This window comes from Piliocolobus tephrosceles, chromosome 8 (genome assembly GCF_002776525.5).
Source record: "Piliocolobus tephrosceles isolate RC106 chromosome 8, ASM277652v3, whole genome shotgun sequence".
Classification (NCBI taxonomy): domain Eukaryota; kingdom Metazoa; phylum Chordata; class Mammalia; order Primates; family Cercopithecidae; genus Piliocolobus; species Piliocolobus tephrosceles.
The window spans coordinates 139,638,084-139,661,870 of record NC_045441.1 but is presented as its reverse complement, the minus strand read 5'-3'; the positions used below and the strand labels follow the sequence as shown (position 1 = coordinate 139,661,870).

At 57.4% G+C, this 23,787-nt stretch overlaps 2 protein-coding genes across 4 annotated transcripts in view; one reads left to right on the top strand and one right to left on the bottom strand.

Moving 5' to 3' along the window:
- SMARCD3 (SWI/SNF related, matrix associated, actin dependent regulator of chromatin, subfamily d, member 3) overlaps positions 1-15,566 on the top strand; it is a 38,364-nt gene extending 22,798 nt beyond the window's left edge. The window contains exons 1-13 of one of the 2 annotated variants that reach the window (XM_023225335.1): positions 1,042-1,095; positions 8,858-9,069; positions 10,830-10,872; positions 11,691-11,813; positions 11,929-12,051; positions 12,306-12,401; positions 12,558-12,659; positions 12,883-13,044; positions 14,016-14,113; positions 14,292-14,427; positions 14,791-14,913; positions 15,040-15,141; positions 15,383-15,566. In XM_023225335.1, coding sequence (XP_023081103.1) covers positions 1,057-1,095; positions 8,858-9,069; positions 10,830-10,872; positions 11,691-11,813; positions 11,929-12,051; positions 12,306-12,401; positions 12,558-12,659; positions 12,883-13,044; positions 14,016-14,113; positions 14,292-14,427; positions 14,791-14,913; positions 15,040-15,141; positions 15,383-15,436 — 1,413 coding nt within the window. In that variant the 5' untranslated portion in view covers positions 1,042-1,056 and the 3' untranslated portion in view covers positions 15,437-15,566. Of the gene's footprint in view, positions 1-1,041; positions 1,096-8,857; positions 9,070-10,829; positions 10,873-11,690; positions 11,814-11,928; positions 12,052-12,305; positions 12,402-12,557; positions 12,660-12,882; positions 13,045-14,015; positions 14,114-14,291; positions 14,428-14,790; positions 14,914-15,039; positions 15,142-15,382 lie in introns of those variants that run through there. The other variant, XM_023225334.1, reaches the window with a different exon arrangement.
- Positions 15,567-15,741: 175 nt separating this feature from the next.
- On the bottom strand, positions 15,742-22,491 carry CHPF2 (chondroitin polymerizing factor 2). 2 transcript variants are annotated; one of them, XM_023225332.3, is made up of 4 exons: positions 20,252-22,491; positions 18,900-19,464; positions 17,954-18,136; positions 15,742-17,190 (listed from the first exon to the last, which is right to left on the bottom strand). In XM_023225332.3, exons 1-4 carry the CDS (start codon positions 20,512-20,514, stop codon positions 15,883-15,885), a joined length of 2,319 nt encoding a protein of 772 aa, XP_023081100.1. In that variant the 5' UTR covers positions 20,515-22,491; the 3' UTR covers positions 15,742-15,882. The 2 variants fall into 2 exon arrangements, with proteins under 2 accessions (XP_023081100.1, XP_023081101.1); XM_023225333.3 differs by lacking the exon at positions 17,954-18,136.
- Between the last annotated feature and the right edge of the window lie 1,296 nt (positions 22,492-23,787).

Sequence of the window (23,787 nt, the reverse complement as noted above, 5' to 3'; positions counted from 1 at the left end):
CCAGATGCAGAGGTTGGAGGAGAGGCAGCAGCACCCTCATGTCACAGATGAGGACAGAGTTCCAGGGAGGAAGCGGCATTCCCAGGGCCACACAGCCAGACATGAGCAGACCCCAAGTCAACCAGAAGCCAGAAGGCTGCCCCCCAGATCCGGGTGCCCAGCTCCCTAGCAGCCAACATCTGGATGCAGCCAGCATCTGTAGAGATGGGGAGGTGAGTAGGATGTCTGGGACATGCACTGGGTGACTCCCCTGGCACCTCAGGCATTTGGGACACGGCTGGGGCAGGGCAGCAGTGGGACCTTAGCAGAGCCAGGGGATATTATGGAGATGGGTGGACTTCCCAGCCCTGGCTGCCTGTTAACCAGGAGGCCGGTGGAGCCAGACATGGCTCCCACACACCTGGGAGGAGGAGAGGGGAAGACTGGCTACTGTTTGGAGTCCCAACCACCCTATGAGTCCCGAGGCCATGTGATCCCCGTGTGTTTGCCCTGGGTTTCAGCCACATCTAAGCCACTGAATCGGGACAGATGTGCCAGGTGTTGATCTGGAGGGAGACGAGGAGAGTGAGGATAGCTCTGAGTGACCCATCCCTCCCTCCAGGGGCCATACAGCCAGCAGATCAGGGCACTGCCCAATTCAGGGTCCCTGGATGCATCCCTGTTGCCCACCAGGCAGAGCCACACCCTGGAAGGTGGGAGAGAGGTTATAGCACCCCTCAGGATCCCACGTAAACACTGTCCCACAGCCCAGCTCTGTCCTTGCAGAAATGGGGACCAGGCCTGTGTGGCACATTTTTATGGGGTGCGTGACCTGCTACAAGCGACCACCTCATTAATGGGGGATAAGAAAAAACCTGCTATGAATCCAACATGTGCCCTCCCCGTGGGCCAGCGGGAGGCTCAGAGCCCAGCGGCCCAGCCGCCCTCTCCTCCTGCCACCAGCCGTTGATTGTGTTGTGTGTGGTGGGAGGGGTGTCAAGGAGCATCCCATTAGACTGAGGAATCCCACGCACGCAAAGAGAGGAAGGAGGCCTCATTCATTCCACTAACCTTCGCATGCACCTGCCTGCCGCACAGGACCCTGGGGACCCCAAGGTAAGGCCCACCCTGCTGGCTGGATGCTGAAGGTGTAGGGGTGAGGGCTCAGCCAGGTGTGTATGACAGGGGCAGAGCCACCCAGAGAGAGCTACTCTGAGGGGAGGATGGAGGGAGGGAGTGGGAGGGCCGTGTCCCTGAGGACCCCATAGAGGAGGGGGTGCTGAGCTGGGACCAGGCCTCACTCCTGGTGAGCAGCCCCCACTCACTTGGTGTGGGTCTGCTTCCCGGCACAGCTCCCTCCCTCTGCCCCCTCCTTCCTCCCAGTCTGCCTTGGTTCCTGCCTCTGGCCTAGGAAATTCTTGGATTTCAGAGCTGGAAGGGCTCTAGGAATGCTCTGACTTAAGCCTCTCCTTTCACTTCTGAGGCCACTGAGGGACAGGGAGGTATAGCAACTTGCCTAAGGTCGCACCATTATTTTGTGTCCTTGTTTTTCTTTTTTTCTTTTCTTTTCTTTTTTTTTTTTTTTTTTGCTTCTATCTATTGCATTTGTCTCTTTCGGGTGTGTTTGCAAAAGTGACACAGAAAGACAAAGTCACAGAGAAACAGCCCCCTTGATAGCAGCAGAGAGTGTCGGGGTTACAGAAACATCCCAACACAAACAGGGAGGTGCACAGCTGCCCTGGCCTGGGAGCAGCATGGGGGCAGCCAGGAGGAGGAGGAGGAAGGTGGCCTTCGGGTCCCCTCTGCTGACCCTCACCAGAGGCGGGGGTTGAGGTACAGTCTCCCCTCCTGCCGTCTCTGGGGCTGGGCCTGACCCCAAGGACTAGCCAGAGGTCCCCTGGTGTGGGGCTTAGCCCGGGCCGGTAGGCTAGATGGCGGAAAGTGGGGCCTGGTTTAGGGATGGCCAGAACACAGAAACCAAGGCTTTGTGGTCCTCAGAGCGCCAAGTGGTCTCACTTTCTCCCTCTTTCTCTCTCTCTCTTTCTCTCTCTCCCTCTCCTCTCACGTTTTCTCTCTCTCTCTCTAGCTCTCTCTCTCTCTCTTACACACACACACACACACACACACACACACACACATTCAGGCCGCCCCAGTCAGGGTGATCGTATTCCCCTAAGGAAAGCTTTATTGCTGGGAGTGTAGGGAAAAGGGAGTAGAGGAAAGAGCTCTCTCCCAAGCAATCCGTTCTCCCTCCAGTGTCGCTTCCTTTGTTCCTCCCTTCCCTTCCTCCCTCTCCCCTCGCCAGCTTCTCTTCTCTCCTTCCAGCCCCTTCTTCCATGTTCCCCGCTCTCTCGCTCCTCTTGCCGCGCCCCCCGAGCGGAGTCCTGGTGGTGGGACCTTCACGGAGGGCAGGAGGGCGGGACTGCAGCTGGGGCCCGGCCTCGGTGGCCATCTTCCCGCAGGGAAGGAGTTAAGTCTCTTCCCCGCATCCCTCCTCCCTCCGCCGCCTCCCCGGCCGCCGCGGAGTCCTGCAGCTGGGCCCCGGGCTGACCTTCACCGGGAGGGAGGCCGCGGCGCGCATGCCCAGGTTGGGGACCGGCGCGGGCAGAGGGAGGGGCGGCGCGGGCCGGGCCGGCCCGGGCCCCCCAGCTCCCCGGCCGCCGCCCGCTCGCTCGGGTGCGGTGGGGGCGAGGCGGCCGAGCCCGTCCCGCAGGCCGCGGCGCATCTCTCCCTGCGCGGGGAGCGGCGCTTTGCCATTTGGTGCTGGTAGTGCTTCAGCGAGGGAAGGAGCAATGGGGGGACGGCAGGGGGGACTGCGGCTCCGGGCGCCGGGCGGCCGCCCTCGCCCCCGACAGGCGCACGGCCTGCCCCAAGTGCAGCGGGAGCCCTATTGCGCTGGGAAGAATCCAGTCTCTTCCCGGGCCTCCTTCCCACCAGCAGGAGCCATCGGCGGCGTGGCACGGCCGAGCCCCCTTCTGAGGTTGAGCCATTGGGGATCCTGGCCTTTGTGAGGAGGGAGCCCTGGGCCGGGCCCCCACACTGGCGCTGCCCCAGCTTTCTGGTCTGAAGGCTCCTCATGTCGCCCACCTAAAAGCAGTATGCAGATGTGTCTGGGCCTGCCTTTGGAATGGGGCCCACCACGGGATCTGGAGGTGCTCAAGGTGTGCCTGTGTGTGCAGAGCCGTGTGGCTTCCTCGACCTTCTGGCGCCTGCATTGGTGTGTGTGCCTGGTGTGTGTGTGTTGGGAGGGTATGTGTGCACGGTGTATCTATTGTCTTTGTACACTTAAGGATGTCTCCCAGAGGGGTGGCTCAGGAGGGGGCTTATGTATGGACTTGGGTGAAGCTCACCAGCTCCTCCATAGGGGCCTAACCATAGGCCCTGGTCTAACCACTTCCTGTAACCTCTTCCATCACCAAGACCAAGCCCCGGATCTCCCAGGCCCTGCCTCAGATTTCCCAGCTGCCCAAACTGGAGTGCCCAGCATCTCCTCTGCTGTCTTCTTTTCCCGAGAGGTCTCTCCAACAGTTGAGAACACTGAGCTTTAACAAAGCCTAGAAGTGTCTATCCCCAACCCCCAGAACCTCCAAGGCCTGTGGTTTCCCACGCCCCTGCTAGATGCACCCGTGGTGGGTGGGGGTACCCATGAAACTCACACCATCAGGTAAATGGCAGAGTACCAGCTCCATCCATTGGCTCACTGAGCTTTGCAAGCATCAGGTATCGGGGTATTGTTGAGTTCCTGTGCCCAGGCATGGAGGAAGAGTGGGAGTTAAAGATCAGTCCCTGACCTCATAGGGACTCTCTAGGAAAAACAGAAGCTAATGTCCGTGAAGCACCGTGCACATCAGGCAGTCCAATGCCAATTCATGGTGCTGGGTAGATGGCAATGAGCATTTGGAGAAGAGAAAAATGTTTGCATACAAGTAGGACCAGGGAAGGTTTCCTGGAGGAAGTGGGGCCTGGGCTGGGCTTTAAAGGATAGATGTGATTTGGACAAGTAGAGGAAAGGCAGAGGGCAGACAAAGGGCATTCCAGGTAAAAGAATCCTGGGCAGGGGCTAAGAAATGGGAGTGAGCAGGGATTTTGGAGTTTAGCAGGCAGACTGGGCAAGTCACTTCCCCAGGTTCCCAGCAGCTACCTGCATGACCTGTGGCAGACAGAGGCAGGCCACCCACCCATCCCCACCCTGTCAGGGCCCAGGTTCTGTGTGTGGGTGTGGAGTGGGGGGTCTAGGCTAAAGCCCTGGGAGAGATTTGGCAGCAAGGGTATCTCTAGGTCCCCTTTCAAGCTAGGGGTGGTGGAGGAGCATCCTGGACCAGATGCCCTCCCTGACATTTCAGACTGACAGTGGGCACCCAAATGAACAGTGACAGCCAAGAGCACAACCAGGGCCAGCAGAAATCAGGCTGCAGGCAGAAAAGACCCCTAGGCAAAGGCATTCTGAAGGGTTTAGGGTCAGGACCCTTCAGTCTTCAGGACCAACTTCAAATAAGTGTTTCAACAAACTCCCCTAGGCACTAGGCTATGGCCCTGCCTTCATCTGGATTCTCACAGTGAGGCCCCAGCAGGCCCCCAAACTTGACCCAAGGGGGCCTTGTTCCAAAGCCCACGGGCTCCTCCCCCAGAAGGAGGAAAAAGGGGCGTGGCCTTTGGGGACCTGGGTAGGCCCAGGGCTCTCAGCCTGGGTATGTCAGGATTTGCCCCTCCTCCTTCCGGTCCCTCCTCCACTCCAGGGACTGCCAACTCCTTCCAGACGCCCCTTCTGGGGCTCCCTTGCCACCCCACCCCACACCGCAGCCTCAAGATCCCTCTCTTTGGGGTCTTCAGGCCGGCCCAGTATACCCACTGTACCCAGCCCAGCAGCCCCAACTCCTCTGGGTCCCCTAACCCCACTCCACCCCCACCCCAAGGAAACCAAGCCCGGCTTGCCTCGTTCTCTCCACGCACCCACCCAAGCACCCCCCTGGCGCTGCGCCATTCCCCACATTCATTCTCTTCCTGTTCTCATGAACACAATCCCTGTCCCTCTTTCTGAAATACTTCGCCTATTGCCCTCACTTTCTCACAGAGCGGCAAACAAAGACTCACATACCCAGAAATAGCCTTGCACAGAGCTGAAAGGCACAGGCCACGTCCTGCCACACACGCAGGCGCGCGCGCACGGAGGCTGTCGTGGAGGGAGGCACAGACAGGGCGTCTGTCTGCACGCACATAAGCTGACACGCCACAAAAGGGCGCGGACACACACGGCGTGTGAGACAAGGGCACACACAGCTGTGGACGCAGGGCCACGCCGCCGCCCGGGCACACCCACCGCCGCCGGCCCCGGGCAGGCGCGAGGCCTCGCGGGCCGGGCTCCCCCGGTTCCTGCCAGCGAATGTTTCCCTGCTCGGCCTGCCAGGTCTCTGGGGAAAGGGCCTCAGAAATGCAGCAGGAGCCCGCTGGGGGAAAAGTTGGAACTGACTGTTCCCTGCCTGGCGCGGCCGGCGAATTCCCTGACGGAGAAACTATTTGTGGCGAGAGCCGGTGGCCGGCGACCCCCCGCCGCCTCCCCTGGCGTCCCCTCCTCGCGCCGCCTCCCGCGGGCCTCGGCGGCTTCGGGCTGCAGCACTGCTGCCCAGCGCCCGCGGCCGGGCTGGTCGGCGCGCCTCGCCGCTTATCTGCGCTGTTTGGACAGCGGGCTTGGAAAGGCAGGCGGCCCCGTCCCCGCCGAGTCAACAGGCAGACCCCGGGCCGCCGGACTATTTCTGTCTTATCAGTGCAGGAATGCGGCAGCCGCGGCGGCGGCGGCGGCGGCGGCGGGCGGGCGGCGGCAGCGTGGGCCGTGGGCCGTCAGGGCAGCCCTGAAGGGGCCCCCTCCCCACTCCGCTCGAGTAGAAGTGTGAGAGAGCCCAGCAGGACTCAGAGGGGAGAGTTGGAGGAAAAAAAAAGGCAGAAAAGGGAAAGAAAGAGGAAGAGAGAGAGAGAGTGAGAGGAGCCGCTGAGCCCACCCCGATGGCCGCGGACGAAGTTGCCGGAGGGGCGCGCAAAGCCACGAAAAGCAAACTTTTTGAGTTTCTGGTCCATGGGGTGGTGAGTGGGGGAAAGTTAGAGGGGGAGGGCGAGCGAGCTGGCTCGGGCTGAATGGAGGGCTGATCGGGAGGGGCCGGGAGGGCACTCCCGCTCTCCCACCCCTCTAGTGGGGGGCGCCATGGCCCACGGCCCGGCTCCGGGACTGTGCTGGCGCCCTGGCACCCGAACACGTCGCCAGGCGGCCGGCCGGGTCTGGTGCGAGGCGGGGAAGGGAGGCGTTTGCATGGCTCTTGTCAGGGGCGGGGGTGGGACTTGGGGACTCTCCCCCCCCCAAGGGGGAGTCCTCGCTGTAGCCGACAGGTTGACTTTGGTTCTTTTCCTTGTGGGCCCAGGTGTTGCCCCTGCCCTGGGGGTGGGGGTGGGGGATGGGGACATGGCAGAGGCTGGGCTGGACTGTCTGTTCATCCGTTGGGACAGTGTCACTGCTTGTGTCTCCGGAGCAAGGAGCAGGTGACCCTGGAGGCACTGTAGTGGGAAGCTCACAGGCTGAGCCACCTCTGCATCCCAGCGGGAGGGCTCTGGAGCTTCTGCCTCAGGGTGGGGGAGAGGCCCGCTCTAGGGACTTAGCCCAAGTTAGGGGTTCTGAGGGTCCCCTTGGCGGACTCAGCCACCAGAAGCTGATGTCCTTAACTCCTCGAAGGTGTGAAGGAAGGGCTGGAGTTGGGGATGTGAGGCCTAGAGACCGAAGAGACAGGGGAGCACTGTCCTGCCCCAGGCAGGCTGCAAAGGCACGCGGGAGCCCGGGAGGCTGGAGCTGAGTCAGTAGGGCCCGGCTGGGAGGGGTGTGGAATGGGAGAGGCAGGGGCTGCAACTCTTGAGATGGGTGAGGGGGTGGAAGCCCTGTGTAGAAGAAGCTGTCAGGTTTACTATGGCCAAATTTGGTTGTGACCCCAAGGAAGGCACCTTCTCAGTAAGACCAGAGTCCCTAGGATTTTGGCCTTTCATGGGGGTGGGGCTGGTGGTGGGCACAGCTCCCTGGGGGCTCTGGAAGCCTCCCTCTCAGGGCCTCTTCAGCAGATGAGCCAGTATCCCTGGCCTTGATAACTGCGGAGAGCAGCTGACAGGAAGAGGGGGCCTCCCTGGAGTGGCCCATCCTCCAACCCCAGGGACCCCTGGGGGTAACTTCCCAAGGTGTCCATGTCAGCTAACTGAGTTACCAGTCCTAACCTGGCTGCTGGTGGGAGCCCCTTTAAAAAGGCCCATCTAGTGGGGAGAGGCTGCACACGTGGACTTTTTTTTTTATCTGGTCAACTTAGAGCTTCAGTTATTGAGTGACTGTGAGCCCCAGTGCCCCATCTAGCTGGTGGCCAGGCCTGGGTTCCATTCTGGGCCGCTACACTGGAGGCGTGAGTGACAGGGTCAGGTGGGGTGAGGGAAGCAGACACATGGACAGGCAGGTTTCACTGCAGGAGAGATAGGCAGAGACAGCTGCTGACCGAGGGTGGGAGGACATTAGGGTTAGACACAGAGCCTGGAGGGCCAGGAGGGAGAGGTAGCAGTTGGCAGGAAAACAGCAAGCCCAGGGGGCCCCTCCTCGTGCCTGGGGATGAGGTGGGTGGTGTGTCCACGTTAACAGGGCCAGTGTCTGCATCCCCTGCCTTCTGATCTTCTTCCTGCTCTTGTGGTCCCAGTCCCCATCCCACCCCACTCGTTCTGTTTCACAGCCCCTGAAACTCTCTCTGGCCCTCCCCATCTCCCTTCTGGAGTCTGGACAAGTGGGGTTTGGAACACTTCGCTCGATGCATTTGCATCTCATTTACACCCCATCTGACCACCCAGGGGTAGTGGCAAGGGAGGAGGAGCCGCCTCCTCTCAGTCTCCACAGCCCCCTGAACCCTGACTGCTGACCTTGCTAGGGTGGGGATGGGAAGAGGAGGAGGTGGCTGCTGACCTGGGTAGACGGGAAGGGAAATGTGAGTGGAAGTGTCACTGCCCTGACCCACCTCAGGCCCCCTGGGCAGCCCACCTCCAACGCAGCTCCCTTCCTCCCAATCAGAGAATTCTGGCAGGGTCTGGGGTGCCCCCGCAGGCTGCCCTTCCCTGCCCTGCCTCCAGCCCTCACCCTGGGAGCAAATTATGAGGGCAGCTTAGACCCTGGGTCAGCGAAGACCCTGGGTGTGGGGACTTGGAGTCAGTCGAGGGGAGTAGGGTTTGGGACCCAAGGGTCAAAAGCAGGGAGCAGAGTGGCTGAGATGAGGAGCTAGCGAGTGCCAGGCAGAACCGCCCAAGAAGTGAAGCCTGAGAAGGAGGAGCAGGAGGAGGAGCAGAAGTCGGAGCAGGGAGCCGCGTACCCGACTTCAACCAAGCTGCAGAGAGCAAAGCCCTGGGCCCCCAGGAGGCAGCCCTTCAGGGGCTGCCCGGGCCTGGATGAGCTGTGTGACCTTGGCGAGGTCGTTTTTCTCCTTGAGCCACAGTGGCCCCATCCGTCAAGTGGGGATGAAAGGACCTGCTCAGACTGTCTTGTAGAGGAGCATGTGGATGTGAACATCTTTGAAAGGTTGAAAGGCGCCATTAATATTCATTTTTGCGGTACCTTCCGCAGCCCCGAAGCTCGCAATGCCCTGTGCGGTGCCTGGCTTCAGTTAGCTTCCTACAGCCAGACGCCAAGCCCCTCCGCCAGAGCCGCGCGTATTCCGGCGCCCCTGCCCCTCCTACCCATCGTTCCCACCCATCGCTCAGCGCTCAGGGTCACCAGCCGAGGGTCTGGTGGGGGAGGGGAGACGCCGGCTCACCGCGCCTGGAGCTGGGGGCCCTGGTCTGACCCACGGGCGCCCGTTTCTGCTTCACCCCCGCCCACCCACAGCGCCCCGGGATGCCGTCTGGAGCCCGGATGCCCCACCAGGGGGCGCCCATGGGCCCCCCGGGCTCCCCCTACATGGGCAGCCCCGCCGTGCGACCCGGCCTGGCCCCCGCGGGCATGGAGCCCGCCCGTAAGCGAGCAGCGCCCCCGCCCGGGCAGAGCCAGGCACAGAGCCAGGGCCAGCCGGTGCCCACCGCCCCCGCGCGGAGCCGCAGGTGAGTGGGAGGCCCGGCGCGGAGGGGGCGTGCAGGGGCGGGCCCTGGGGACCCGCAGGGACCAGGTGAGCGAGTAGCGGGGATTGGAAGAGGTGAGGAAGAATGATTAGCAGGGAGTGAGGCTTCCCGGGTCGGATGCCCTCTGGGGAGGTGGGCTTAGGGGGCACCGGCCTGATTCTTTTGTGTGCCCACGGTAGAGACAGGCTGTGGCCGTCGGCAGCCGGTACCGCTTCCCTGCACGCTACCCTCACCCTTCTCCTTGTCACCTGCTCAGTCCCTCTCTCCACCCATCAGGTTCTGGGTGATGCTTCAGTCTTTGGGGTGGGGGCGGGGCTTCCAGTGGGACTGAGGGCAGAGCTGTAGGACTGTGTTGCCCAAAGTGTGGTTCTCCGCTGAGCCTTCCTGCCAGACCCCGGACTGTTTCAAAGCCACTCCAGATTTTCTCAATGGGACTCTCTGGCCCTGGGGGTGGAGCTTGGGGATTTGCTCTGTGGTAGGTGGTCTCTGCCCAGTCCCGCTCTTAATTCTTAGGCACTCTGGACCAGGTCTGCTCCCAAGCCACCAGGGCCAGCCCATTGCCTTATTTTCCTACAGCAGCTGGTGGCACCCTCAAAGCCCCTGCTGGCTCCTGGCAACAGCAGTGCCCCTCTGGATTTCAGTATTTAGCCAAATACACATGCTTTTTTTGCACAACAGATGGATTTCTATAAAAGGTGTAATATCAATTTTACCTCATTATTAAGTATTTTTTACACATCAGGGAAAATTCACCACTTATAGGAATCCCATGATGAATTATTTTGTAAAGTGCATCGTCATTTTGTACAGCAAATGGTAATTCCCTGATTTATCTTGTATAAATGGAGAGTTACACATAGATAATCTGTTTAAAACAAACCAGACCTTTAATGAAATCTGCTTGTTAGCCTTAGATTTCTGCATAGGGAGGGGGTAGTGGTTGAGACCACCACACGGGGGCAGTATGGAGCTATTCTCTAGGCTGCGTTTTCATCTCTTGACCCGCCAAGGTTTTTCTGGGGGTTTTTGGGTTAGTCAGCAGCACCTAGTGGGTCAGAAAGAGCTCACATCCAGCTGCTACTACCCTGGGCCTAGTCAATTTGGCCTCAGCCTGAAGTCATACCCATGCACATTCTGGGCGCCTACGGCTGCAGCGTGTCCCTCACCCTGTTGCCAGGTAGTCCCAGGGCATGAGTACCCCTGCTCATCAGCATTCTCTTCCAAGCCCAGGGTGCCTGGAAGGGATGCAAGTCCCGCCAGCTTCACACCATCACCTCCCGCTCCATGGATAGGAAGGAAGGCGTCTCTCTCCCTCCCTCTGAGCTTAGAATCCTTTGGACAGGGCACCCCCTGCTTTCCAGAAAAGGTCCTCAGACCCGGCTTCCCTCTCCTTTGTCCTCCCTCATCCCCACCTTTCCTCAAACACTTCTGCAGCTCTCATCTTTTGGCAGCACTACCCCCACCCGCCAGTCCCTCCTAAGTCTAAATTTCTCTATCCCTAAGGATGTGGCAGGGTAGAAGGGGGCTCCCAGGCCAGAGAATGGACGGGTCACCCCTGTGTCCTTAGAGAGGGCAGAGCACCAGTTCCACACACCACTGTCATAGCCCTTGGGCGGGCAGACAAGCGGGCTGTGGGAACCCCAGCCAGGCGGGCGGAGATGTCGGGATAATTTAGCAGGTGGCCTCGTTACTCCCAGATCTGTCACCATGGTAACCTGGTTTTTTCTTTAAAAAATGTACAGTGCCAAGAGGAGGAAGATGGCTGACAAAATCCTCCCTCAAAGGGTGAGTGTCTTTCACAGCAGCCCCCAGCCCACCCCCCACCCTTTGCTGTTCTGCCCTCCCCTCCCCCCTCAAAAGCAGAGCTTCAGCGTCACAGTCACTTTCACTTTTTGTTTAAAAAAACTCATTAATAAGTGAGGCTCCCTAGGCCAGAGGGAGGGGGTGAGGTGGAGGGAAGCAGCAGAGCCACTGGGGCCAGAACACAGGGGCCTGTCAGGGGGCTGGATCCAAGTGGTACTAAGACAGAGTTGTGGGACAAGAAGGGGGCAAGAGCTAGGGGATCAAAAGCTGCCAGGCAGAATGAAGGGGATAGAAGGTGGCCAGAGATCCTGAGCATCCTAAAGGGACCCAGGTCCAGCTGGGTATGGGGACAGCACTGTTGGGACAGGTGTGGGGGCTGAGCAAGGTGCCAGCAAAGAAGAAAGCACCGCTGTCCAACTGTCCCAGGGATTGAGCCACGACTAGGCACTTTGCAGGGGCCCAGGGGAAGCCCAGTGGGCATATGACACAGAAAATGACAGGATGAGGAGACTAAAGGCTAGTGCTTGCTGGGCTCCACAGTTGCTACCTCCTCCCCGATGATGATACACAAGGCTCTTCCTAAAGGAAGAAGCAATTGTTATCCCTACACAGCAAGGCCCCTACTGCTGGATAATGGCATCCTGGGGAGAGGTCCTGTTCCCACTGTCAAAGCTCCATACCCAGAAGAAGGATGGCTCCCCCGACATCTTTTGCCCCCTAGGATTGCACAACATGCATACATTCCATGGTACAACCCTGGACTTGAGCCTCTGACTCCTGCCCTGCTCCTCCTCCTCCAGATTCGGGAGCTGGTCCCCGAGTCCCAGGCTTACATGGACCTCTTGGCATTTGAGAGGAAACTGGATCAAACCATCATGCGGAAGCGGGTGGACATCCAGGAGGCTCTGAAGAGGCCCATGAAGGTGCCTTAGTTCGGGGGTAGGAAGGGGACTCTTGAGTCGCATGACCAGGATGGGGAAGCAAGGTGGTCGGGGTGGAAGCACACAGCATTTGCCCGGTTCTACACTATTTCTACAGCAAAAGCGGAAGCTGCGTCTCTACATCTCCAACACTTTTAACCCTGCGAAGCCTGATGCTGAGGATTCCGATGGCAGCATTGCCTCCTGGGAGCTACGGGTGGAGGGGAAGCTCCTGGATGATGTACGTCCCGGCCCAGGTCTCTCCAGGTGTCCTGGGGTGGGCACGGGCTGCACTGAGAACAGAACAAGGTGTCTGCACTGATGGCTAGGGAGTTAGCCCAGGCTGGGGGGTGGCCTGGGGGCAGGCCGAGAGACATTCCGGGTGCAGAGGATTTCATCTAAGCCCGCTGCCCTGTCTGCTGCCAACTTGGCCTCCTTCTGCTTCTCCCACCCTGTCCCTGTTCTGCCCCCACGGTCCCTGTTCCTCTCCCACAGCCCAGCAAACAGAAGCGGAAGTTCTCTTCTTTCTTCAAGAGTTTGGTCATCGAGCTGGACAAAGATCTTTATGGCCCTGACAACCACCTTGTTGAGGTAAGACCAAGAGCCCCTCCGCCCTTGAATTGCCACCCTCCCACAGGCCAGAATCCCTGAAGAACCAGCACAGATTTGGGTCAGGGACCACCCTAGTCCTGGGCCCCACCACTCCAGATGGGCCTTTGGGAGACACAGCTCTTCTCTCCTGGACAGTGGCATCGGACACCCACGACCCAGGAGACGGACGGCTTCCAGGTGAAACGGCCTGGGGATCTGAGTGTGCGCTGCACGCTGCTCCTCATGCTGGACTACCAGGTCTGCACCTGCCACGCTGCCCCGTACACGCCACACAAGGATCGCAGGGCAGGCCTAGGTCCCAAAGTGGTGTATCTCGAGAGACCTCCTTCCCCTCCCAACCCTATCCTTCCCCAGGGGCATGTTTCCTCAATCAACACATCCCCATAGTCCTGAATGGCCTGGCCCTGGGCTCCTTCCTTTCTCTCCCTTTGGTCTAACTTTCACGGTCCCCTTTTCTCAGCCTCCCCAGTTCAAACTGGATCCCCGCCTAGCCCGGCTGCTGGGGTTGCACACACAGAGCCGCTCAGCTATCGTCCAGGCCCTGTGGCAGTATGTGAAGACCAACAGGCTGCAGGACTCCCATGACAAGGAATACATCAACGGGGACAAGTATTTCCAGCAGGTAACCTCTCTCCTGAACCCTGGGATCTGGGGAGCAGGCAGAGTTCTCCAGCAGGGGAAGTACCTCTACCAAGGTAACTACCACCCCCTCCCTTCTAGATTCCTGAGTAGCAGAAGCAGTACACAGTCATGGTCTTGGAGCCAAGAGACCGACCAGGATTCTAGTTCAGGCCCTACTGTGGATTAGCTCTGTGCTGCAGTCAATCCATGTTAGCCCCCCCCCCGCCCCCACCAAGTTAGGAAGACCTGGAAACCCTACAAAGCCAACCGCTTTCTGGAATGTAATATTCTTGGCACTTGGAGTTAGGATCCCCAGGTTCTAGTCCTGAGTCTGGACTCTGGGTAAGTGACTCAGCGATTCTGAACCTTGTTTCCTTATCTTTGAAGTGGAGTGAAAATACCTGTCCTATCTACTTTCCTGGGCAGTTAGGAAAATCAAATTGCTGCAAAAATGATTCAGCAAAATTCCATCAAAACAGAATATTCTTATTAATGCATTTAAAAATAAATACGGCAGATAAACCTGAGGAGTTAAAACAGCAGTTGATATTTATTGGGCACTTACCATGTGCCAGGCACTGCTCCAAGCACCTTATGTGTATTAGTTCACTGCCTTCCCACGGCAGCCCTGGGAGATGGGTATTCTTTCCATCCCCACTCTAGAGATGAGCCCTGAGGTGTTAACTTGCTCCAGGCTGCATAGTAAGCGGCAGAGGCAGGACTGATACATAGGCAGGCTGACCCAGGGCCCGCACTCTCAACCCCTGCCCCACAATGACCCACCCCCTACCTTGTCAGCCGTATGGGTGGCTCCACTGCCAGACCAGCCCACCCCAGTCCCATCCCCATGCGCACTAAGGAATCAGACTTCCTCTCAGCTTCTTGCAGCCTTTCTAGAACAAAAGGATCTACAACTGCGTGATGATCTCTTCAAGAAGAGTGATCTCTCTCTCCCCACTTGTCCTGCTTCAGATTTTTGATTGTCCCCGGCTGAAGTTTTCTGAGATTCCCCAGCGCCTCACAGCCCTGCTATTGCCCCCTGACCCAATTGTCATCAACCATGTCATCAGGTGAGGTGGCCCCAGCTTGCTTCTCAGACCAGGGAATGATCTCGTTTCTGCCTTCCCTGCCCCTCCCTCTCCTCCCACTCCCATCTCTTCTCCCTCCCTGTTGGAGCTGCCCCAGCCCCGGGGCCCTGAGGCCTGTATGGGGGCATCATGGACACCAAGGGCTGGACTTCCCTGGCAGCGTGGACCCTTCAGACCAGAAGAAGACGGCGTGCTATGACATTGACGTGGAGGTGGAGGAGCCATTAAAGGGACAGATGAGCAGCTTCCTCCTGTCCACGGCCAACCAGCAGGAGATCAGTGCTCTGGACAGTAAGGTGGGGCCCAAGCCCAGAGCCGGAGTGGGACATTAACCCAGAGATGATAGAGTAGACTTTTCTGAGACCAGGGTGTGGCTGCAGATGAGCAGTCTGGGTTAAATTAGAAAATTTAAAAAAAAAAAAAAAAAAGGAGAGACCAGACTGTGGGCCAATGGAGCACAAATGGCCCTTCCATGCTGCTTGGAGTTGAACCTCATTCCAAGTTTAGTTCTGCCCATCCCCTCTGCCCCTGGGACTTCAGAGGAATCAGGGGCTCTGAGGGGTTGTCCTTCACAGGCCTCCCCTTCCCACCCGCTTCCTTTCCCCTCCTCTCCCACATCACCACAGCCAGGTGGAAAGCATCTATCTTTCTACCTGCAGATCCATGAGACGATTGAGTCCATAAACCAGCTCAAGATCCAGAGGGACTTCATGCTAAGCTTCTCCAGAGACCCCAAAGGCTATGTCCAAGACCTGCTCCGCTCCCAGAGCCGGGACCTCAAGGTGAAGAGGGAGACTCAGGGAGTACTGGAGTGGAAGACAAGCACATCGGGAAAGACAGTAAACGTTGTACTCCAGGGGCAGGTGAGGGGATTCGGGGCTCAGGGCTCACCCCACGCTCCCTCCCAGGTGATGACAGATGTAGCCGGCAACCCCGAAGAGGAGCGCCGGGCTGAGTTCTACCACCAGCCCTGGTCCCAGGAGGCTGTCAGTCGGTACTTCTACTGCAAGGTATGGAGGGACCCTTGCCCTGAGGCTTCCCCCTCCTCAACTCCAAGAGAAACCTCCCTGTTCAGCTTGTGGGCAGCCCTCACAGCTCCCCACAGTAAAGCTTCACCACACCGCCTCACCATGCAATGGCCCTCCCTGCTCCCAGATGCTCTTCCACGACAGGCGGTGTCAGTAGGTGGGGGTTGTCCTGATCACTCACCAGGAACACTGACACCTGCTCCTGTTCTCACTTCCTCTAAAGATCCAGCAGCGCAGGCAGGAGCTGGAGCAGTCGCTGGTTGTGCGCAACACCTAGGAGCCCAGAAATAAGCAGCACGACGGAACTTCCGGCCGTGCCCCGGGCCCCAGCGCTTTGCCCCGGGCTCCAGCATCACTCCTCTGCCACCTTGGGGTGCGGGGCTAGATTAAAAGTCATTCATCTGACAGCAGCCGCGTGGTCATTGGAAACTGGGGGGGGGGGGGGGGGGTGGGGGGGGGGGGAGGGGGGAGTGAAAGGGGAGGGAAGAGGGTGGGGAGACAGTGAGTCTTTTTGGACAAACTCCCCATACCCTTCCCTTGGATTCTTCTCCTCACTCAATTTTCCCTAGACCTAAAAAACAGTTTGGCAGAAGACACGTTTAATAACATTTTCATATTTAAAAAATACAGTGACAATTCTCTATCTGTCCACCATCTTGCCTTGCCCTTCCTGGGGCTGAGGCAGACAAAGGAAAGGTAAGGAGGTTAGGGCCCCGAGGCAGGCTAAGTGCTGTTGGCCTGCTCCTGCTCAAAGAGAGCCATGGCCAGCTGGGCACGGCCCCCTAGCCCCTCCAGGTTGCTGAGGCGGCAGCGGTGGTAGAGTTCCTCACTGAGCCGTGGGCTGCAGTCCCGCAGGGAGAACTTCTGCACCAGCCCTGGCTCTACGGCCCGAAAGAGGTGGAGCCCTGAGAACCGGAGGAAAACATCCATCACCTCCAGCCCCTCCAGGGCTTCCTCCTCTTCCTGGCCTGCCAGTTCACCTGCCAGCCGGGCTCGGGCCGCCAGGTAGTCAGCGTTGTAGAAACAGCCCTCTGCAGAAGCCTGCCGGTCAAATCTCCCCCCTATAGGAGCCCCCCGGGAGGGGTCAGCACCAGGAGGGGAGGGGGGGTCAGGGCCAGCCCCCGGGGCCCCTGGGGGTGATCTGTGTGGTGACAGGGCGGGATTGAACTCCTGGAAATGAACTGGAAAGAAGGCCTGCCAGCCAGAGATGGCATTCATGCGACAGCGGTTGAGGACTTCGGGCCCAGGCCTCGTCCACACAGTGGTGAGGAAGAAAAGAGTGTCCACAGGGTGCTTCTTCGAGACCACGTCCATGAGTCGCACCTGGGAAGGGGCCTCTGCTCGCACGGCGAGCCAGGCCAGCCTCGTCCCGGGGTACCGTCGCTCTAACTCAGCTGCTGCAGCCTTCACCCCAAGAAATGGGTCTGGAGCTCCACGGCCACCTTCTCGTGGCCCGTAGACCAGCAACAGAGTGAGCAACGCATGTTCTCGTGGCTCCAGGACATTGGCTGCAAAGGCCTCGAGGAAAGCCGGGGCTGCAGCAGCTTCAGCCACCAGGAGCGGCAGCACCAGCTGCACTCGGGTGGCCTCAGTGACATAGGGCATAGGTAGGATTTCCACCCGGCTCAGTGGCCGCAGTAGGCTGACCCTGCGAGCCAGGGCCCGCCGGTGCCCACGCTGTGTCACACATTCCAATAGCAGGTCCAGGGTGTACTCCATGCCCCGTGCTGGGTCGAAGCGCCGGTAGCCGTTGAGCAGTCGCTGCTTCTGGAAGCGCAGGCGGGGTTGATAGCGCCGATTAAGCTGCTCCAAGGCAGTCTCCAACGCATCACCTACGTCCGCCCTGCTAGCCCCCTGTAGCGGGCACTTGGGAGCGCCATCTGCACAGGAGAAGGTGTGCTGCTCTGTGAAGTAGTCCCAGCCCAGCACCTCAAAGCGAGAGTGTGGTATGAAAGGAGCAGGGAGCCCAACGGGCCAGCTCAGCCCTGCCTCCCCTTCAGGGGTCAGCACGGTCAGGTTCCGGATCTGAGCCTGGGTTGGAGGGAATGCGCCTCAAGTTAGTGCCAGCTCCAGCTGCCTGGGCTGTGAGATTCAAACAGCTGAGCTCTGTCCCAACTCCATCAACACTTAGTGACAGGTCCCTCGCTAATCACTGAATCCCTTGTACGTTATTCTTCACCTCTAAAACGCAGACAGACAGGAATCCTACTCGCCTTACACAAATGCCATGAGACGGAGGTGGAAAATGTGCTTTTTGCACAGGTAAAAATATCTTGAAATAGAAGCTCAACAGCCTTTCTCTCCCATACCCAAAGGACTCACATCCTCTTCATAATCACACCCTTGTTTTCATCTATACTCCACCTCTGCCAACCCCGACATTCAACTTGAGAATTCTACCTTCCACCCTTCGGCTTTCTTGGGACAGATCTAGAAGTTAAGAACTTCAGAGTTTTTGCCTCCTCAGTGGACAGGCACTATTGAGGAAGAGCTAAAACTATTCTGTCTGAACACTGTGCAGAGCTTCCTGACCCTCAGAGTCTACTTGCAAACCCCTTTAGCTGCATTCAAGTTGTCCTGGGAGCTTACCTTATGATTGCTTTGGACCCCCAAAGACCTTTGTCCCTGTAGTTGTTTTAAATGTAAGTATGGTCAGCCTCTTCCTGCCCTGCCATTATATAGGGCCTAGACCAGCCCCACTGCCAGCTGCTCGCTCATTGTACGCCTGGACATCTCAGGCTCTCTCTGACCCTCCGACTGCAGTCCTCTGCCCACCTGCTCCTCTTCAGCTCACCTGCAGTTGTTCTATTTCACTGTAAGCCTGCTCCAACTCCAGAGCGCTGAAGCGTTTGTGGAGCCGGTACATGAGGGTACCTTCGGAGACAGGGTGCACGGCGAAGGCACTCAGGAAAGCCGAGCTCCCTTCCTTTTCAGGGTCCCTATTTTTGGCCAGTTCAAATGAGCGATACTGCTGCCCCTAGAGGGACAATCAGACCAATCAATGACACACACAAGAGTTGCCAGTCCCAAACCGCCCTTAACCATACTCAGTGTTCATGTCTGTTAGCACTGCTGCGTTAGAACAGAGGAGGCACCCTTTCCAGCACCTCGCTTAACCCCAGTTCTTTCACTGCCCACATTTTGGAAAGTAGAAAGTAGGCAATTAAGGACACTCTCAGCTACTCTCAGTGCACCGTCTATGGGCTAGCCCTGCTCTGCAAGGCGCCGTCACAGAAATAACATATTAAAAGTAATAAGGATACTCTCTTCCCCCAAAGATTCCCATTGTTCCTCAAGGGAATGAAAGAAGCAAGCCAGAAAATCTTCCCAATACTTTGGTTTGAGAGGATGAGCCACCTCTGGGTTCTTCCACTCTTCTCCGGGACAACAAACAGGGCAGCTCTCTGGGCTGGAAAAGTGATCACCTCACTTCTCTGGGGAGTAGCCATCTCTAAGACATGCCCACACTGCCATAACTGAAGTGCTGATATCGGGGGAGGTGTGGAGGGCAGGGGAGAAGGACTGGTGAGTAGGAGCACCCTTTGGTCTTGCTTAGGGGTTCCTAACAAAATACCACTTTTGATAGCCCCAGGTTCTCAGATTGCCAAAGGTGAGCAACGGAGGGCCCACGGGGCAGTCAGTGGCCAGGAAGGAGGAACAATGGCCTCCAAGGTGGAAGGCGAATCACTTATCCCCCACTAGCTTATCAGGGACTGGGACTGACTTGAAAGAGCTGTCACCTGGTGCTGTGAGACACAGCCGACACCCAGAGAGTCAATGAGGCAGCGTCCAAGCCACTCGTCAGGACGGGCACTGAGAATATCTCCTCGGCAGCCATCCAGATGTGGCCGCAGACGAAGCAGGAGACTCCGTGACAACAGGTAGCCAAAGCCCCCATGACAGTACCGGGCCTGCTCGCCTGCGCCAATGAACTCCTCCGCCCGGCCTAAGTACAGGTCTTGGTTGATGCTGAGGTGGCCAGCAAGGGCTGCCAGGCGGGGGGCCTGCACATATGTGTCATCCTGCATGATGAAGAACCAGTCGTAGTCGGCCCCAAAGTGTGTGTGAAGGTGGCGCAGGGTCTCTGACATGAGCCAGGCGGGCCGCTCATCCCCATGAGACACCACCTGCATCCCTGCTGGAGCCCGGGCCCCCCGCTGCCCAGTGAAGTAGAGTAACCGAGGGAAGTGATGGGCCACTGTACGGTTCACAGCCACGGCCAAAGTGGACAGTGTAGCTCGGGAGGTCAGGACAGCCACCAGCAACCGCTCACGGGAGCCCAGCTCTGTCTGGATGTACCGAGTCCTGTGGAGAGACCAGTGTGCCAGGGGTCAACTCCCTAATCTTTAGGAAGCCAGCTTGTTCAGTATATACATCCCCCTCTAGAAGTGAGTGAGCTGAGGCTGAGAAGGGAGAAACCTCCCCCCTTGTCAATATTAATTAGGTACTCAACTGAGTATCCACTAAGTAGCTGACACTGGAATTGATTTGGGAAGGGAGGGTGCCTACTATGGATAGATTAGATAGGTTAGATGCAATTCCTGCTCTGTTCAAGAACATGGAACCCTGGCAGGCGCGGTAGCTCACGCCTGTAATCCCAGCACTTTGAGAGGCCAAGGCGGGCAGATCACCTGAGGTCAGGAGTTCAAGACCAGCCTGACCAACATGGAGAAACTCCATCTCCACTAAAAATACAAAATTATCTGGCCATGGTGGTATGCGCCTGTAATACCGGCTACTCGGGAGGCTGAGGCAGGGGAATCACTTGAACCCGGGAGACAGAGGTTGCAGTGAGCCAATACTGCACCACTGCACTCCAGCCTGGGCGACAAGAGCAAGACTCCATCTCAAAACAAAACAAAACAAAAAAACACAAACAAAAAACAGTGAACCCTAATTTAACACCAATGAATGTGAGACTTTCTAAGACCTGAGAAGGAGGGAAAAAACAGGAAGAAACCATGATGGAAAATAAGCCAGAACTGCTCCAAGTCACCTGACACCAATTGCCAGCAGAAAGGCAGAGGCAAGGATTTACACCAGCCCAAAACAGGGCCAGTGTCTGGGGACTATGCATACATGTTGCTCTCACCTGAGCACCTTCTTGTAGGGCTTGTTGGGGTCCCTGTAGTAGGGGACAATCCGGGGTTTGAAGTCTTCATCACTTTGGTCTAGCCGAGCTCTCGAATCTGGATTCTGTGGCCCTCCTCGCTCCCCTACAGCCTCGACACAGGGATCTTCTCCCTCCCCCTGAATCCAGGAAACCCGCAGGAGGCTCAGGCTGCACCCCAGAGACAGCCCTAGGATGAGGGGAAGCGCTGGCCGCAGCAGGGCCAACAGGGAGCTCAGCCGCATGGTCGTAGGCCCTGCCAGGTGGGTGCCCAGGGGCACAGCCTCAAAGATCAATGGATTGATGGGTACCAGGCCAGTAGTAGGCTTGCAGTTTTAACCAGGGAACCTGGGGTCAGTGAGGCCAATGACAGAGCAAGGCCCGCGGGCTTCCAGGCCCAGCATCCCCAAGAAGATTGTCCTGTCTTCACAGTTCCTTCTGCCTGCTCTTCAAAGGTGAAGGTGTCAGATCCAACCCCCAGCCAAAACGGTAATAAATGTAACAATCAATGTCACTCACACTGGGATTATGGTCTGTCTTCCACTAGAAAGAGGAGGAAGTAAAACTCAATACTGCCAAAGCTAACCCAAAAAGGAGCACTACACACATCTGCAGACTGGGCCTAAGTCAACAGATGACAGCAAGTGATTAGGGAAAAGCACACCATCCATCAAAACAACAGCCCCCAAACAGAGGAGCCGGAGCATGCCTCTGGCACCGGTTCTCAGGCAGGCTACTGCGGCAGGCCCAGCGGGCACAAGGGAAGGGGCCAGAGCCTCTTTCTACTCTGCTCCCTGCGTGTGAGGAGACGCAATGGCTACAGGAAAGCGGTCAGGAGCCACTCGCATGGCACACACAAGTTCTGCCCACCCGAATGAGGTAGATCGGTGACTCAGCACTGACAGCCTCTCAGGAGCACCATGGCCGATGGAGCCATCTTGCAGGGCATTCTCCTCGGAACCCCAGCTGCTGAGGAGACAGCAGGCAGGGACTGGAACTCCTACTGTGTGCAAGCGATTCGGTGCCTGGTTTAACCAAGGTCCCAGGGAGCAAACGAAACAAACCAAAAGCAAACAGAGAGGACAAGCAGCAACTAAAGACAACGCCAGGGTCCTGGGAACTCAAAGAGAAGCGCGGCCGGCTTCCGACAGGACCCCTGCCGGGGTCCCAGAGTCCCTGCTCTACCTCTTGGCGATCAGAGACCAAATCTAGCCCTAGAACGAAGGCCCGACGCGAGTCTTCGCCGTTCGTCTCAAAACAGAAACTGGCCACGTCACCGGGCTGCTAGGAAGGGGGCTCGGGAGTCCAGCTCGGGTCGTTCTGCGAGCCGGGGTCGGAGGTCGCGGCTGGGAGACTGGGGCACAGACCTCGTTCTCAGGCCCGTCGGCGGGAGCGGAGGCCGCGCCAGAGACAGCACCGAGGCAGCGAGCGCAGGACCAGGAGGGACGCCCAAGGCCCTCGGGGAGGGGGCCCGGGTTTCAGGGCCGAGGGCCGGGGGCCGGGGGCCGGCGGACGCCGGGTAAAGGACAGCCAGGGGCTACCGGCGTCCAGGGAAGGGGCGGGGCGGAGGCGTGGGGACCAAGAGCGGCGTCCCACACGCGCCTGGCAGAGAGCAGGGACGGGGAAGGGGGAACAGACCCCAGTTCCCGCTGAGGCGCCGGCTCCGCCGCTGCAGCCGCTGCCACCTCACAGCCCCTGTCCGCAGCTTCCTCTTCCGCTGCCTGTCAGTCACCCGTCTCTATGGTGACCGCATCCGGCCGCTCGCTCCGCCCGCGCGCTCTCTATGGTCGCTCCCACGGCTTAACCGCACAGCGCATAGCCTCGGCCGGGATGCGAGCTGCCTGGCTCCCGCCGGCAGCCCCTCAGTGAGACGCGTGCGCCCCCACATAGGCGAATCCAGGCAAATCCAGAGTGGACCAAAGCTGCCCCGTAGCTTGGGCTGAACCCTGTCAGCCCTGGAAAAAGCATACCCCCACCCTCGAGAGCGCTTTTCTCCCAATTGGCTGGGGAATCCCATCAGCCTTTCAGTTGCCTAAGAAATGTTTGTTGTTTGCCAAACACGTACCTAAGTTCCGGGCATCTTCGTGAGTGCTGGGTAAACAAGTGGTGGACGAGATGGGCATGGTCCCTGCTCTCAGGGAACTGTAAGTTGAGGGAGACAGGTAATAAACACACTTGACATAGCAAGAATAAAACAGGTAGAAATCCCAATCTGTGATAAGTACCATTGCAGAAAAGCACAGAGTCCTGTGGAAAAACTAAACAGAAAGTATTAAATTAGATTGGGAATTTGGTAATGCTGAGATCCAAAGGTTCAGGAAGAGTTATCCAGACATGAAGTGGACAGTTTTCCAGGCAAAGAAAAGAGCACCAGAATGTCCTGAGAGAGGAAAGAGATTGGCTTGGAGAAGAACTGGGAAAGCCCAGGGCATCTTAGAGCCTGGTGAGGGGAGAACAGCCCCAGGTAAGGCTGGGGAACAGGGAACAGGTAGGGCATTGGGACCACCACAGTGGTTCCCCAACCAGAATGGCACTCTCCCTAAGGAGCAATTTGGAAATGTACGGGGCAATTTTGTTGTCAAATGACTGGGGGAGAGGAGCCAAGGAGGCTCCGTGTCTTGCACATTGCAAGATAGTATCACACAAGAAAACTGTCCAGATCCCACGCAGCTTTCACATGTCCTACTGAACATTCATATAGGTTAAAAAAAAAAAAAAAAGGAAAACACTGGTTATAATCATCTGATGTGCCTGTGTCTTATATACAAAAACAAAGTAATCTTGTAGGGGTGTGAAATGTGCTGAATTTTTAAGGAATGTAACCACCATGTTAACAGAAGGAAGACTGTACTTTGTTGTGTTCAGGAATTTATTCGGAGTTACTCACCATTTTGGAGAACTGTGTCACTGATAGCAGTGTTATTCATAGCGTTCGGTCTGCATGTCTGCATTTGCACTGCCACAGTCAAGGTGCTCCTATGCATAAGTACAAGCATCTGACTAATTATGCTTTCTAGCATACTGAAATAAAAGTATTATCTTATTATAAAGGATTTCCTTTTATTTCTTCTTTCTGCTTTGATTCAGACACTATAATTTTTTTGAAATTATGTATATAGTTAGGCTATACCATCTATAAACTTCATTTCAAAATAGTAAACGGGGAGTTGTAAAAATGTTATTAAAATGGAACATTGGGGCTGGTAAAGTTAAGAACCACTCAAGAATATCTTGTATGTATATCTTATATATATACCATTCTAGGAGTATATAAGATAGAACTCACTGATATATTGCCTATGAGCACGTGTTCTCCCTGTTTTAGTCTCATCCTTAGACTGCAACTGAATCTTTTCTCATCAGCTGGCACATGGTAGGTGGTAAATGACTTGCTGGAAGAGACTCTGGGAAACAGCAGAGACACTTAGCTCAAGGTCAGAAGATTTCTAGACCAGCGCTGTCCAATACAAATCTAGTGCAAGCCACAAATGTGAGCCATATATGTTGTTTAGAATTTT